Genomic DNA, 15,792 nt, shown 5'->3' with positions numbered 1-15,792 from the left:
ATCAGCTGGGTCCATTTCCAGGAGTGTGTATGATTTTACTGTGATTGTGGAAATAGATGTAGCTTCTTTGATAACAGACAGGTGCTGTTCCAAATTGAATCCTAACTCAGAGAGACAATTTGCATTATGCATTATTATACAATCCTGTTAGTATCATAAATTTAATATAGGTGTGCTATTTTTCTTTTACCTTCAATTTTCTTCTTGCATTGAATTTTCTCAGCTGTTCCACAGTTTCTGGAAGATGAATCTTGTATGCATAGCGATCACGCTCCTATAAACAGTCATGTATTTTTATTATATTCAGTTGTATTTTGCAAACATGAGACTAAAACACTTTTTATATAAAATTCCAAATAAATTGAAAAATCAGTCACCATTATTTATACATTATGTAACTACTCTTGATTTCAGAGCACATAAAAAGCTATTTGCAAAGATGGTATGAGGTGGAACACTTTTTCTGATTAGATATTGCTCTGCTTAATGAATAAGGTTTGAAAATATATATTTATGGGTATCAAAGATTAGTAGCAGTCAGCTATCCTCTTATGGGTTACAAATTTTTCCCAGTGGGATTATCAGCACAGGTTTCCCTAGTTTTATGCTAGGATTATGTTCTCTTAAAACATTTTATAAAGTGAATTCATATAAACAAATCGGTGAACTGGTGGAAAAAAGAAGACTGTATAGTGTTGAATTGTTTTTTTATATATTTTCTATATCTGGATTTGTAATGCATATGGTTATCATGGCATACAAAATGTGGAATGCATCATGGCACTATGGATCTTATTAATGCTGTTATGTTAGGCCTAGTACATTTGTCAAAGGCCAGATATCTTTCATCAGCTTTATTGCAACATAATTATGTCCAACTTTGGTTCAGTGTTAAATTCCTTCCCTTTTCATTTTGAACACCAGGATTGTACAAGATGTTGACGGCTGTTTTGATCCCATAGTAACAGTAGTAGTTAATTGCAGGTATAGAAGAAAGCGGGAGACAAGATATACAACTAAAATGACAGCAGTAAACGATGGGGAATGCAGAAGTGGAAAAATGTTCAAGTAGTTTTGGTGGAAAGAATCTGAATCTATTTCCAGACCTTTGGTGCAAATTTACTATGTTGGCCCAAACTGATATAACTGTATATATATATATATATACATACATATGTATATTCATATGCATTTATAAAGATAATTCTTGGATGTAACAGATCAATTGAACAGTAGTGAATTTGTTTAAAGGAAATTCATGTAAACTTGTAATTAAAAAAATGCCACTAATCTAATAGCTAAATAGAACAAGCTCCTATAAATAAGGTAAATTCTTAAGGATGTTCTGGAGCAACTCTGATCATGGAAATGTAGGATTATTTACTACAGTTTAGATATTATGCCAACTGAAACTTTATTTATAAAGGACTGTCTGCTTTGCATAATCCATTTAGTAATGATATACAAAACAAACTAAGTAACAAATATACTTGCAGATCTTTATGCTGTGAATCTTTAGTTGATTACTTTGCCTTTGAATTTTATATTGCTGAGTTCTAACATGCAGTTATTATAGTGGTATCTTGGCTGAATGTTTTTGTAATATTTAATTTTACTAGTTTTTATTATTCTATTTGTGAATTGAGCTTTTTATATATTTAGAAAGGTTTAAACTGTATATTTTAAATTAATAGAAAATATGAATCAAAATGAATTAAAGCAAATATCAGAATTTAAAATAGCTTCTTAATATTCTGGAAAAAGAAGTTATCTTATTTTATTTTTTTTTGCAAAAAAAAACCTTTATTCTTTTTAAAAAAAATAAATAAAACAAACAAGAGTAAAGAAATCAATGCATGTTTATGTAAGAAAGAGAATTCAGGGTAAAATTATCAATAGGGCCACCTATTCCTATACAGTCTTCCCTACAGTCCTCTCAGGGTTACCTTTGTAGGCTTTTGCCACAAATGTGTTTAATATCAATAGCAAATGCCACTTTTTTGTGGCATACTCCATCTGGTTAGTACAATTTAAAATGTACTTTTTAACTCAAATTCTAACACTTTAAACATTTTAGTTTTAATGTCGTTTTAAAATTTTAAAATTTTAAGTGAATTACCCAGAACAATGGATACTTACAGAATAAGTGCAATAAATTATTGCGTAAATTATCAATGGATATGTAAGAATGTAATTCATGTTAGTAAATAAATAAATTGAATCTTTTAAGATTTTTGTTTTCCGTACCTTCAGCCAAGGATGATTAAGTGCCTCATAAACAGTTATTCTCTCAGCTGGATCAAGCATAAGCATGCGTCGAACTAGATCTTTGGCACTTTCAGATATATGGCTCCACTGTCTGGGATTCATCTAAGTTTAAAAAAAAAAAGGAATTTAAAACTAGTCACGATAGTGAGGTACACCAGGTATTTCATGTTTGTACTTTTTGTAGGAACAATATGTTGAAGTTAAAACCCCAGAAGTTAAATACGTGTCACTTAAAATAATAATTTACTTTTAGAATGAATAGACATATGCTTGAAAGAGAACAAGAAATCACTGCAATGTCTGATTAGAACATTAATCAAGATGTGATAAAATAGTGTCATTACTTGATATACTAGGTTTGTGAGCACAATAATTTCCTGATTTCTACCAAAGATATATAATCACATTTTCACTATTACTGAATCAGGATCATTTACTAAGCTAATATATTTTAGGTGAAATTAAACTAACACAAAAGCAGGGGTGGGATTCTACCAGTTCTGTCCAGCTCTACAGAACCGGTAGCTCTGAAGAACAGCAGACACAGAACTGGTTTTGGCCCACCCACCTGCCTGGGCTCTTACCTGTCCTTTATTTCCAACTTTTTCAACCACAGCTGCTTTGCGTGGCACAGCTGCGGTTGAAAAAGCAGGAAAAAAGGGCTTTTCCAACTGCTGCGCACCCGCATGCAACGCTGCTCAGCTGTCCAGGCAGCTCAGCAGGTCGTAAATGGCACGCATGCGACACAGAGCAACAGAACCGGTAGTTATACTGGTCGGATCCCATCACTTCACAAAAGGTTAGCAAGTAATTGACAAAATTTGCTGGTTTTGCAAAAATAGTTTACAATTTCTTTATAGAAAGTGAAATATGCATACATATATAGATGATGTAGAACCTATAGAAATCAGATACAGAAGATTTGAATCAACAAGGCTCAACTGAGGTAATGGAAAGACAAATGCTAAAGATGTTGCTTAAATGTGGTAGCCTTACAATTATATATAGCCAAGTAGATGACTTCCTATAAGATAGTGAGAAAGACTACATAAAGATCTTGGTCCTAAATGGAACAAAATATCTATTAAAGTAACTGACTCTGAGAATTATGAGAACTAAATGTTTCTGGAGGTCACTATGGGAAGAATGATGTATAATAATCTCAACCTGAGAATAAGTACTAGAATATTTATGTAAGCTCTAAAAACAAAATAGTAAATTTGAAACTAGGTTTAATGTTAAACCAAAAAAATGAACACGGAGATGAAGTCAGAATTGTTGGCTTATTTGATATTGTTTGGGGATTTAAAGGGTGGGCACAGGAGCAGTCACCTTCTCTCATTCCTATCTTCTCAAATCTCTCCCCAAAGGGCTGAAGTTACCTCTGCAAATTGTGACTTTGGGATATAATAACAAGAACCCCCATTTAAAAAAAAATTACATTGATTAAATTTAGCAGCATGATCTTGGGGGTGCTGAGAGTTGTATTAGTTATGAGACATTGGTGATCATTGAGTTCTATGCTATACCTAAAAATATTGGTATAATTTGAAAAAAAATGTTTTCATTTCCAAGTACAAGCTGGAAAGTTTATTAAAAGCTTAAAATTTGCATGTAGGGAATGGAATATCTTTTATTGGGTAAAATTTGCATGTAGAGAATGGAATACATATACCTATGTTTTGAAGAGTGAAGTAAACATGTCAGGTATATAACTGAAATCAGCTCCGGTTGAACTTCTGCCGCCTTTGGAGCAAGGTCCACGATCATCTGCGGCTTCGCTTCGAGCTCTCCTCGTCGGAGGGCCCCAAATGGAACCAGAACCACCCTGAAGAGGTGAAGAAAGAGGGACCACTTGACAGGTAGAGGAGAGCCGCATCTCTCGTCCCTGACATGGAAACCCCCCACATCCAAAGACGAGCTGTGGCGGCAGTGAAAATGGCTGGCATGAAGACAGTGTCAGTCTGAAACCTAAGACTATGCAGGAGTGAAGAGTCGGTGAATGGTGTATGAACTGGGTGAAAATATTTCTCAACTGCAAAGGTAACCTCGATTAAAATATCAGGAAAGAGAACTCACAAGGATTGGGAATTAGTGGTGACCTAGAATTAGAGAAGAATACAAAGAACTAATTAAAAAAACAAATGGAAAGGAAATAAATTAAAGGAAGAGAACTTCTTAAAAGAATAATTGAAAATTGGAATTGGCGATTGCACATTTGGCACTGGATAGGCATTATTTAAAATGCTGTAACTGACTGAGAAAAAAAGAATATAATATTTGGAAATATTGACAAATTTAATGAAAGACTAAAGAAACAGGGTAAAAAGGTGGAAAGTGAAAACTGATACCAGAGCACCACTTGCTGTTTAAAGAAAAATCCCGTAGATCCCTAAAGCCTTCATGACCTATTTAAAGAAGAACTTAAAAGAAAAATAAAAGGAACTGTATTGTTAAAAAACCCCAGAAAGCTGGAATATTAAACTTAAATCAGTGGAGGAATGTATGAAGATACCCACTTGGATTATTGAAAAGGAATAGACCGATTGACTTTGGGACATAAAGATTTCAGGATATTGGACTAATAGATTGAAAAAGGACACTGGTTCAAACAAAGACTGTGGGACAATTGGACATAAAAAATAAATACACAAAAATAGCGAAATATGCAGAGAAGGGGTGTTGGAACTTTGAACCATAAAAGAAATGATGAACAGAGAAGCCTTAAGGACATTTTGAGCAAAATACAGAGCATGGAAGAAAACCTGGAAATGGAGATGCAAACTATAGAAAGAAAACAAGAAATGCAGGAGTTAAACAGAAGAGAAACCAGCAAAAGAGCAGAGGGAACAACAAATAAAGCAAAAGGACAAAAAGGACATAAAATACAAAATGTTAACGACTGATGTAATAAACCAAGGGGAGAATATTTTGAGGGCAAAGCAACAGGGAAGGAAACTTAAAAAAGAGAGGACTGAGAGGATAAGGGCAAAATTAGACAACTGGGAAATGAAACAGTGGAACACAATAGAGAAAGGAGGAATGAGCAAGGGAAAGGGTCAAAAAATGATAGAAAATGGAAAGCAAGCTAGGAAGAGATTAACTAATACTGTAAGGAGAGTAAGAGACGATGGCTGAAGAGGGGAAGGATAAGGATTCCATATGAATGGGTATTTAATTAGCTGAGATATATAATCATTAACTTTGATGAATTTGAAATTAATATTTTATTATAGAACTATTACTAAAGACATATAAATCATTAATCATAATGAATACAAGGCTCAATATTTTAATTGGAACAAATATGGAATTAAGACCTTATTATAGGATTGTTAAGACTGAAAATTGTTAATTGAAATATGAATGATAACTAAGGGAAAGAAGGGAAAGAAATGACATGTGGAATATGATAGAAAGAAAAATAACATAATGTATGGTAATAGATAAAAATTATTATATTATTATTAGAATGTATAATTTGCTAAATGAAAATAAAATGGAAACTACGATTTGTGTATTACCATGAGATTAGAAAGAGACCTCGTTTTAAAAATAAGTGGCATAATTAACATTAAGAAGGGGATAAATACCGGAAAATGTTAAAATATGAATTAATGAATGATTACTTAAATAACATAATTTGTTAAATATTGCAAATATGACTATTAAGGGAATATGTATAACAAAAAATGATAAGAACATAGATATAAAGTAGCATATGAGAATACTGATTGATAAAAACTAATAATATATAGAAATACTAAATTAGTTAAGTAAGTTAATAGTATGAATATGAAAGGGTCATGTTTGTTTTAAAATGTTAAATGACCTGGAACCACACTGTTCACACAGTGATGTATTTAATAGAAATACAAAAATAAAAAATATATTTTAAAAAAATTGAAATCAAAACCAAGTTATTACTGAACAGTATAAAAGGTCAGGGAGAAGAACTTTCATTCACAATTACAGGTAGTCCTCAACTTACAACAGTTTGCAGTCATAAATATGAATCAGTTGCCAAGCATCTGAATTTTGATCACATGGAGGTTCTGCAAAGGTCATAACTTCATAAGTCACATTTTTCAGTGCTGTTGTAACTTTGAATGGTCATTAAATAAACTGTTGACTTTGCTTGTCAGGTCACAAGAAGGAATCACGTGACCTTCTTGTGACCTTGCCAAGCATCTGAATTTTGATCACATGGGGGGTCTGCAAAGATCATTATGTCATAAGTCAATAAGAAAGCCAGATTCACTTAACAACTATTACTAACTTATCAACTGTCAGAGTGTTTGCAACGTGACTACTATTGTAAGACAACCCAGGAGCAAAACACAGCACACAGAGGCTTTGTTTTTTAACAGTGGTTTATATAAAAGACTGCTGTATACATAAATATACTTGATAGGCTGTATTTGACGTCTACATGTTTACTCCTGTTTCCAATGTGATCTCCTGTTGCCATTTTTATACATGCCACATTGTCTACAAACACTGGCTTCTTTTACATTCACATTTATATCCTTTAGCAATTGTACATACCAGGTTATTTCTGAACAAGCCTCAGACAATGCTCTGAATTCTGCTTCAGCAGTAGAGAAGGCTATGGAAGGTTTTTTCTGGATTTCCACCCAATTACAGTGTCAGCAAACAATACTATAAACTCTGTGTTTGATTTTCCATCCTGTATATCATTTGCTCTTCTGGTAATCTCATGGGAGTAAAAACCTGATGCACATCCATAGATCCATTTCCCTGTCCATAGCATCCTTCCATTTTTCTTGTTCTACCTTAGGCAATGACAACATATCCTGGTAATTTTGTGGTCATATCTAACATTATGTACTCTAACGTCACTTGCAGTGAACTGCTCAAGAGGTATACCTTTATTACTCCTTTCAGATCTCCTTGGTATTATCTGTTCCTATGTTTCTGTGCTTTCACTTTTTATCACAGGTCTATCTTCTTCTATATCTGTATCTGTCCTGGTTTCCTGTCTCTCCTTTATCGAGCTGCCCTCCGGTAAACCAGTGCTATGCATTGGCATGAACATCTCATCATTAGCATGCACCCTATTCTAATTATCCTGCTCCGCAAAACTAGCAGATCTTGAAATCACTATCTTTCTGGTTCCATCTGGGATCCTGGCTCATACCCAACAAACCTAAGCTTCCTGGCCTTTTTTGGTCCTTTTCTCCTGGTGCTTTTTGGAATATGCACCCAAGGATAACCAGGGGTGGGATTCTACCGGTTCTCACCTATTTGCTAAAACCTGTTGTCAGAGAAACGGTTGTTGGAAGAAATCTCCTTTTGTTTTTTTCCACTTTACAGGACTAATCCTGTAGGGAAGGCAGGAAGGAAACATTCTGGTGTTGTTTCTAGCCTAATCTTTATAGCCCTGCTCACAGAAATTGCCTCTCCGTTGACCCTTATTAGATTATTGGCAGTCTGTCAAGACTTCCTGTCTCCAGAGCTTTTGGGGCTTGACTTTCTTAAAGGGAAAGGTTGTTTTAAGCTTTTTACACTGCTGTTGGGAGGAAATACTCCCCTGGAAGTACTTCCAGCCGGGATGCAATGATCAGCACTTTGAAGAAATAATTGAATAATAAAGCAGAGCTGCCGGAAAGAAGCTTTTAATGACAAGGAACCAAGATAAATGACATTCAGCAAGGGTTCTTGGCTAGTTAGAAAGACTGACATTCAAACATGAGTTTACATACCCTTTCCGAGTTTTGGTCTAAAACTGGTTTTTGGTGAAGTTTAATTCTGTGCTTGGTGATGTTTAATCCCGTGTTTATTGATGGGATCATTTTCCCTATTCAGCTTTGTTTGGAAGGAAAAAGGTTAATTCCTGTTCCTGAAAAGATACTGGGTTGAGAAATCTGGCTAATTCCTGTGTCTATTTGTTCTGGTAATTGGTTTAACAAGCAACAGCTACTGTTGTGATTTAATTATTTGTATTGTGTTTGAATTTTTTCCTGCCTCATGGTTTCTTTTTCTATCTGGGGAGGGGGGGTCTTCCTTCACTGCTTTAGTGGTTCCTGGCACTGTCTTTTTGGGGTGTACTTCCAAAAGGCAGGATGCAAGCTTGGCACTGATTTGTTTCCTGCCTTTCTGGGGGGCATGTGATTTCTTAAATCTAGATAATTTCCTTGGGATATCTTATGAGGTGAGTGAGAGCAGCCGGTATCTTTAAGTGGTGCAAATGGATCTAAGGATTGCTTCTCCTTGGTGTGCTCTTTCTGGAGAGCTTAAATGACCGCTCTGCTAAAGGGTTTCATTTTATGAGCAAGAGTTGGCTGCTGATACTTATCATTGCATTTTAACTATTTTAATTCCTCAAGGTGCTCTGGCACCCTGCCTGATTTGTAACTCCGGCTTGCAGGTCTTTTTAATCTAATGATTGGTATTTAGGGCAGCTTTCTGCAAGCAAAGAAGCTTTTTGTATTTTTGTACAGGTAATCCTTGACTTACAACAGTTCATTTAATGACCAAAGTTACAATGGCACTGAAAAAAGTGACTTATGACCATTTTTCAAATTTACGACCATTGTAGTATTCCCATGGTCATGAGAGGACAAGTGCCCCGCAACATGAGTGGTGTTGAGTTGACCATGCCCACCCAGTCACATCACTACCCAGCCATGCCTACTCAGCTAGTCATTAGGGCAGAGAACTGGTTGTTAAGTTATTTGAATCCCACCACTGAGCATAACTGCCAAAGATGAGCTGAGGAGGGTTTCCTTCCATGCAACTTGAAATATGGCATTTCCTTTATTGCCACACTCCATATCCTGTTAATTTTATAATTTGCTGTCTTCATGGCTTCCCCCCAGTATACTTTACTCATGCTTCCATCAGTAAGCAATGTGTCCTTCATGGTCTGTATCACACCATTCCTTCTTTCAACCACTCTGTTTTCAGCTGGCGAATATGGATTCATTCATCTATGCCTTATGCCTAAGCTGCTTAACCATCTTTGGAACTTATCAGACATAAATTATGTTCCCCTGTCTGTTTGCAGCTGGCATATCTTATAACCATACCATCACTCTACAAGTGTTACCCATTGCCTGAATTGTTGCAATACTTGTCTTGCATTTTAGCAGATAACAAAACCCATATCTACTGTAGTCATCTACTATGACTAAGGCATATTTAGCTCCTCCTAAAGAGGGTGCCATAGGGCTAACCAAGTCAGCATGCACAAACTGCAATACTGTTTCTTATTTACAGGATACACCCTGGATTTTGACTCCTTACAAACAGTGCAATCTAAATATACATCACATTTCTTTATCCTAAGCCCCTCAGCTAAGCCTGGCATCTTCTTCAGTACATCAAAACTTGCATGCCCCAATCTCCTATGCAACAAATGTACACAATTGTCATGTGTGGGAGCATTCGTAAATGCACGTGCACAAATATCTTCCTGCCTTCCTAGAACTTACAGTCCATCCTTCTTAACCTCCAGTGCACAATCTTTCCATTTTTCTTAAAGGATTACCATCCCTCTGCAAATAGTATTTCATAACTCTGCCTGTCTAACCTGGATATATTCAATAGATTATGATCTAATGCAGGTATATATAGGACATTGTACAATGTTTCTCCTATCTCTGGTACAGAAACATTGCCTTCCCCTTTTATAGCAGCTCTTTGACCATTTAACTCATGTTTGCATTGCTGGTTTCAAACCAGAAAAAGCTTGTGGATTGTTAGTGATATGCTGGCTCGCCCATTATCCAACAACCAAGTATTCCTGGTGTCTTCAGTCGTTGACACTGCTAGGGAAAACGATGCTGGAGAACTGCTCCACAAACGTAGTCCTGCACCCTTGTCTCACTGCTCCTCTGTTTCTCCTCTCAGGGCAGCGTCTCTGGAGATGCTCAGTAGAACCACACGTGTAGTATCTCTTCACTATGTTAACGGTCTCAGCTGCTCTGCGCATCTTGGACTGTTGTAGATGCTGGTCTGTGCTGTGCATTCTCTCCTCCCTTTCCTGGTCTCCACTCCAACCGTTTCTGCTCCTCCTCTAACAATCGACCAGTTAAATATGCCATGGTTAAATCCTGCTCTTGCAAAGATTCTAGACTTGTCACAAGAATGTCCTATTAACTGTCCAATGAACTGAGCACCACATACACTCTGTGCGCCTCAGTAAATGTCATTCCTCTTTCTTCTAACTCAAGGAATGTCCTTCTAATATTCTGCAAATGACTGGACCTACTCTCCCCCAGCTTCAGCGGAGCTTTATACAGTCTACTTGTCAGCAACACTTTACTGCCCACAGTTTCTCTCACGTGCACACTGTACAACGCCTCCCAGCACTATTTCGCAAACTGTAGACCCCTCCCATATATCAGCTGACTGTCCTCTAAAGCCAGAATTATACTGGCTAATGCCTTTTCGTTTTTTCCTCTGGTCTCCATCATCCAGGACTGTCGGTGGATTGGTAACAATTGTCCACAACTCCTCCCTCCGCAAGAACATCTCCATCTTCACATTCCAGGAGAGGTAATTGTCTCATTCAGCTGAGACACCAAGAAACCTTCTTCCATTATGCCGATGGAGGCCATGTTGCTTGGTTTCCTTCACAAGACACTAACTATGATTAAACCACGTCACACAACCCATCTAGCTCTGGTGCAAGCTCCCACTGGGATTCTCTTTTCTCTAGGCTCTCCAGTCACTCTGGTCTTCTCTCAATTCTGGTCCCATAACCTGTCAGAGTGTTTGCAGTGTGACTACTTTTGTGAGACAACCCAGGAGCACAACACAGTACACAGAGGCTTTGTCTTTTAACAGTGGTTTATATACAAGACTGCTATATACATAAATATATGTGGTAGGCAAATACCTGGCAAGCAATCCATCTTCTTTACTCTGCACAGAGAACCACAATGGAGACATAACACAAGGAGAGAGAGATATGCTCTCTCATGGCTGCTTTTATATAGACAACTTCTTAAAGTGGTAAAACCCTGTAGACCCATCCTCAGTCTTAAAGCGGCAATAACCATGCTGATTCATCCTCATTTCATCAGCCTTAAAGCAGCTGGTCAGCTATTAAATTTCAATACCTTGACATCAACTGCAATGATTCACTTAACAATTATGGTAAGAAAGGACGTAAAATGAAGCAAAAATTCACTTAACAAATGTCTCATTTAACAACAAAAAAGTTGGGCTCAATTGTGGTCCTAAGTCAAGGACTACTTGTATTTTTATGGCAGTAGCTTTTTTCCATTTTAATGAATAACAAACTGCAGCTCCCTTTATGATTATGGAGCTGGGCAAGGAGGACCATTATCCATACAACTGTATAGGGGTAAGTAGCAAAGAAGTTCAGATTTCCTTCAAAATTCAAGAGCTCTCCCAAAAATATCACCTAATTAACCCACAGAAATATCTGGGGGATTTTGCTTTTAGTTATGTTGACCACCAAGGAACAAATCCTCTACTGACAATTGAATTCCTAATGCTTCCCAAAGCAATAACAATGCCACTTTTAAAGTTAAAATCTATAAATATTTTAATACATAGTATGTTAAGATTTAACATCTCAGGCAGTTTGCAGCATTAGCCAATTTTGATCAATCTGGAAAAGCTAAGTACGGTTCAGGCCTAACTAATACTCAAATGGGAGATCACTACAATATTCCAGGGCTGTAGGCTGGATGGGAACCTGAAAAAACCATTCTAGAACAGGGGTGTCAAACTCAAGACACATGGGCCGGATCAGCTCACAGGGTGCTTAGAAGTGGCCCATGGAGTTGGTCTGGAAGTAACAAAGGACCGGCCTACAATGCCTCTACCAGCCAAAATGGGGCATGGGGGACCGCAGAAGCCTCCCGACCCCGTGTGTCCATTTGGCTGGTAGAGTGCTGCAGGAGGCAGCACTTTCTTCACCTTATCTTTAGCAGCACCTGCCAACTAGAACTAGGTACCCTCCAAGATCTGGATGGCTGTTATTCAAAAGAGCCAAAAATACCTGGCTCTTCACCCAGGTGTTTGATGAGAATGAACCTCCTCGTACCACTGAGTTTGACTCTTTTACCTGTGACTGATTTAATTATATTTTTTTTATTGTTGTGACCCACCCAGGATCACTGGGTGGTATATCAATTTTGTAAATTATTACTCATATTAAGTCCTCCTCTAGGGCTGTGTCAGAGATAGCAACAAAGATTGATAGACTGTTGGACAGACAGTTTTTAGAGACATCTGGAGAAATTATCAGTTCATTTATACTCCGTTCCTATACAAAAGAATCAAGCCTCATAGCAGCTGGGGACTCTACATGTCTTTAATCTTTACATTATGGAATTGAGACTATTTGTGCCAGAAAATAAATCTCCCTTTGTCAGGAATAGCTGTTTTGAATGCAAAGGGGGGGAAAATGCATCTTGAGCCTGTGTCAAACGCCCACCATGCCCATGCTCATACCCTGCCACGTCCCCTCCATCCATCCCCAGCCTTCCGAGGTCAAACACAACCCTGATGTGCCTCTCAATGAAATTGAGTTTGACATCCCTGCTCTAGAAGAAAGTAATGGCAAACCAAGTTCATATTATTGCAAAGAAAATAACATAGATATGTCTTTGAAGTAATAATGAAGTAATGTTTCCTAAGAATTTAAAGCAATTCAAACATAAAGGGAGCTATATTGTTAATGTAGATAAAAGTGTTTTCACTTTTTTAAAAAAAAAGTTTTTTATTTTATATTTTACAACAATTCTATTTCATTTCAACCATGTATTGACTGGGTACATATATCTTGTACTTACAATTATATTCAATAAATTTCTTATCCAGGTAACAATAATCACATTTTCTTATATCTATTAAAATGTGTTCTTTTTTTTTTCTCCTAAATACTTTCCTAATTCCTTACAATGAAAATCATTTTTCAAACCAGAGCTCTGGGATATTGGTAAGAATATTAAAGGCTGCAGAAGTTAGCACTGATTACAACAAAGCTTGTGTCCAGTTGCAATAAATTTCCCTCCTCTTCCATGTTTTAAAATTTCTACTATATTGGATTCAAAACACATTGCCCAAGATGCTTATAGCCTTAGAGAAGAAATACAGCAATTAACAAAACATGAATTAATACAGCAAACGGAGGAAAGCATTAAGAAACAAATGTAAATAACTCCATTAAGCCTTTTTGCTATAAGGGGAAAGGAACAGGAAAAGTTTGTCAAGTTTTCAAGATTCTGTTATTATGGTCTACATCAGGGATGTCAAACTTGATTTCATTGAGGGCTGGATCAGCATTGTGATTGTCCTCGGGGGGAAGGCATGGCCAGGGTGTTTGTGGCCAACTGGGTGTGGCCTGGGGGCATGGCCAGCTTGACATTGCTCATGTGGGAGGGGCACCTGTGGGGGCCAGATGGGGTAGGGGAGGAAATCCAGGATCTCTGGCAGGTAGGGTGGTGGGTGGGAGGCTCCTCCCGCAGAATGAGGTGAGGCATGGCAGGGGTGGAGCAGCTGCCAGAAACTGTTGGCCAATGTACAATGTCTTTTGTGGGGGAGGGCTGATAGTTTCCGGCAGGAGCCACAACCTGCCAGCCTATCAGCTGGCGCACTCTGTGGGTCCGGAGCCCACTGCCCCCATCAGGCTGGCTGTCCAAGTAGCAGGCACAGGAGCAGCATCAGCAGCAGGTGAAGCCGGGCGGGAGGCATGTGCTGTGACCGCTGGATGTGGTTATTCTGTCCCACTTGCTTGCAGTTAGAGAGCAGGTCACTGCTGGTCGTCTTCTCCTTGGTCCCCTCGTGGGTCTTGCCCTTGGCCTGTGCATGGAACATTTCCCTTGTGCACCAGATGCACCCCGGCCTCACTGCAGGCTGCTGCTGCTGCCACTGCTCAGCAGACCCGCCCAACTCGAAGGAGGCAAAGTGGCCAGCTAGAAAGGCCGAGTAGAGATGGTACAGCACGCCCAGGCCCAGCAGGCAAAAGACCACTACCCTGAGTGGGGAAAGCTGGATCCCATTGCCGCCTTGGCCACCCAAGCCCAGCAGAAGGGAAGAGGGAGGGAGGCATGTGATCCCGGCTTGACCTGGGCAGCCATGGTGTTGATGGGATCTGGCTTTCCCCACTCGGGATGGCTGTCTTTTACCTGCTGGGCCTGGCATGCTCTACCACCTCTATTTGGCCTTTGTAGCTGGCTGCTTCGCATCCTTCAGGCTGAGTGGGCCTGGTGCTCCAGGCGGTGATGGCAGGAGCCTAATGTATCTGTGCAAGCTGCTAGCAGCCTCGGTGGTGGCAACGACCCACAAGTGTGTTGACTACAAGAGGCGAACGTACTCCATGTGTGGGCCAAGGGCAAGACCTGCAAGGGGGCTAAGGAGAAGATGACCAGTGGCGACCTGCTCTCTAACCACAAGCAAAAACAGACAGTGGGGCAGAGTAAGCATGTCGAGCAGTCCACATCACAAGCCTCTCCCTGCTATTGATGCTGCGGCCATGCCTGCAACCTGGAAGTGGCCATCCAAGCTGGACCATAGACAACCTTAGATTCCCATCCCCTGGGCGTTCACATTGGAGGTGGCAAGTGCGTGATGGTTGGCATCCTGGGTGAAAGGGAAGTGCTCAGAACACAGTCCCCAAGGATGTTAGGCCCTGAGTACTCGCCCAAGGTCCTTTGCTGTTTCTCAGTTGGCTCCTTGGACAAGATCTAACCACCTTGTGGGCTGGATCTGGCCTGTGGGCCTTGAGTTTGACACTCATGGTCTATATTAACTAAGTAGAGTTCCAGGATTTCTTATAAACTCTGTTTCCTGACCTATCTATCTTGAAGGGGTAGAACATACTATTAAAGAAAACAAGACCCAGCGGGTGTTCAAAATCCTATTAGAAATGTACAAACATGGAAGAAAATACAAGTTTATTGCATGTTTGAGTAACAACAAAATGGATTAGTATGTAATTGGAGAATACATTCAGTAAGCTTCTGACATGTAAGATGTAATGATATATTAGATTTATTGTTCAACAAAATGGCATTTGAAAATCTTAAACTTGAAACTAAAATGGAAAATATGTAAATTGTGCTACCAGGTCTCAATTCACCACAATCTGACTACCAGATTTGGGAGCAGGGCAGGGCAGGGCATATGTGGAAAGGAACTATTATCTTTATGCTTTCTACTTTATCTTTCAGAGACAACTAGCTTACCACATTTGAAGGAGAATGCTTTGTATAAAAACCAGATAGCAAATACAAATGCATGTCAGAAAATATGGCTGACTTTGTTCCCATGTTACCACAGACTTTATAACAAACTCAGTTTTGGTTTTATGTAGTATAGTCTATTTCCTTGCTTTGTTTTTAACTATGGGAATTTTTCTGTTGCCATTTTGTCAAAATATGTCTTAATAGTAAAACCCATGCTTGTATTTGTATTTTAAGTGTTTTGCATACCTGTACATAAAGGTGTGTGGCAACTACAATTTATGAAAATAGATCAGCATTTGCAAACCTATTTTCAAATGAAAATTTCTAACTAAAA

At 38.5% G+C, this 15,792-nt stretch overlaps 1 protein-coding gene across 28 annotated transcripts in view; it reads right to left on the bottom strand.

Annotated features, from left to right (window-relative positions):
* Positions 1-15,792, bottom strand: part of CASK (calcium/calmodulin dependent serine protein kinase) — a 263,121-nt gene that overhangs the window by 115,680 nt on the left and 131,649 nt on the right. For all 28 annotated transcript variants that reach the window (XM_087937711.1, XM_087937716.1, XM_087937713.1 and 25 more), the window contains exons 8-9: positions 2,248-2,370; positions 191-274 (exon numbers count right to left, since the gene is read on the bottom strand). In XM_087937711.1, coding sequence (XP_087793837.1) covers positions 191-274; positions 2,248-2,370 — 207 coding nt within the window. The remainder of the gene's footprint in view (positions 1-190; positions 275-2,247; positions 2,371-15,792) is intronic.

This window comes from Pseudonaja textilis, chromosome 7 (assembly GCF_049901715.1).
Source record: "Pseudonaja textilis isolate UNSWEBS1 chromosome 7, rPseTex1.2, whole genome shotgun sequence".
Taxonomy (NCBI): domain Eukaryota; kingdom Metazoa; phylum Chordata; class Lepidosauria; order Squamata; family Elapidae; genus Pseudonaja; species Pseudonaja textilis.
The sequence above is the reverse complement of the archived record's forward strand: the minus strand, read 5'-3'. Positions and strand labels throughout refer to the sequence as shown.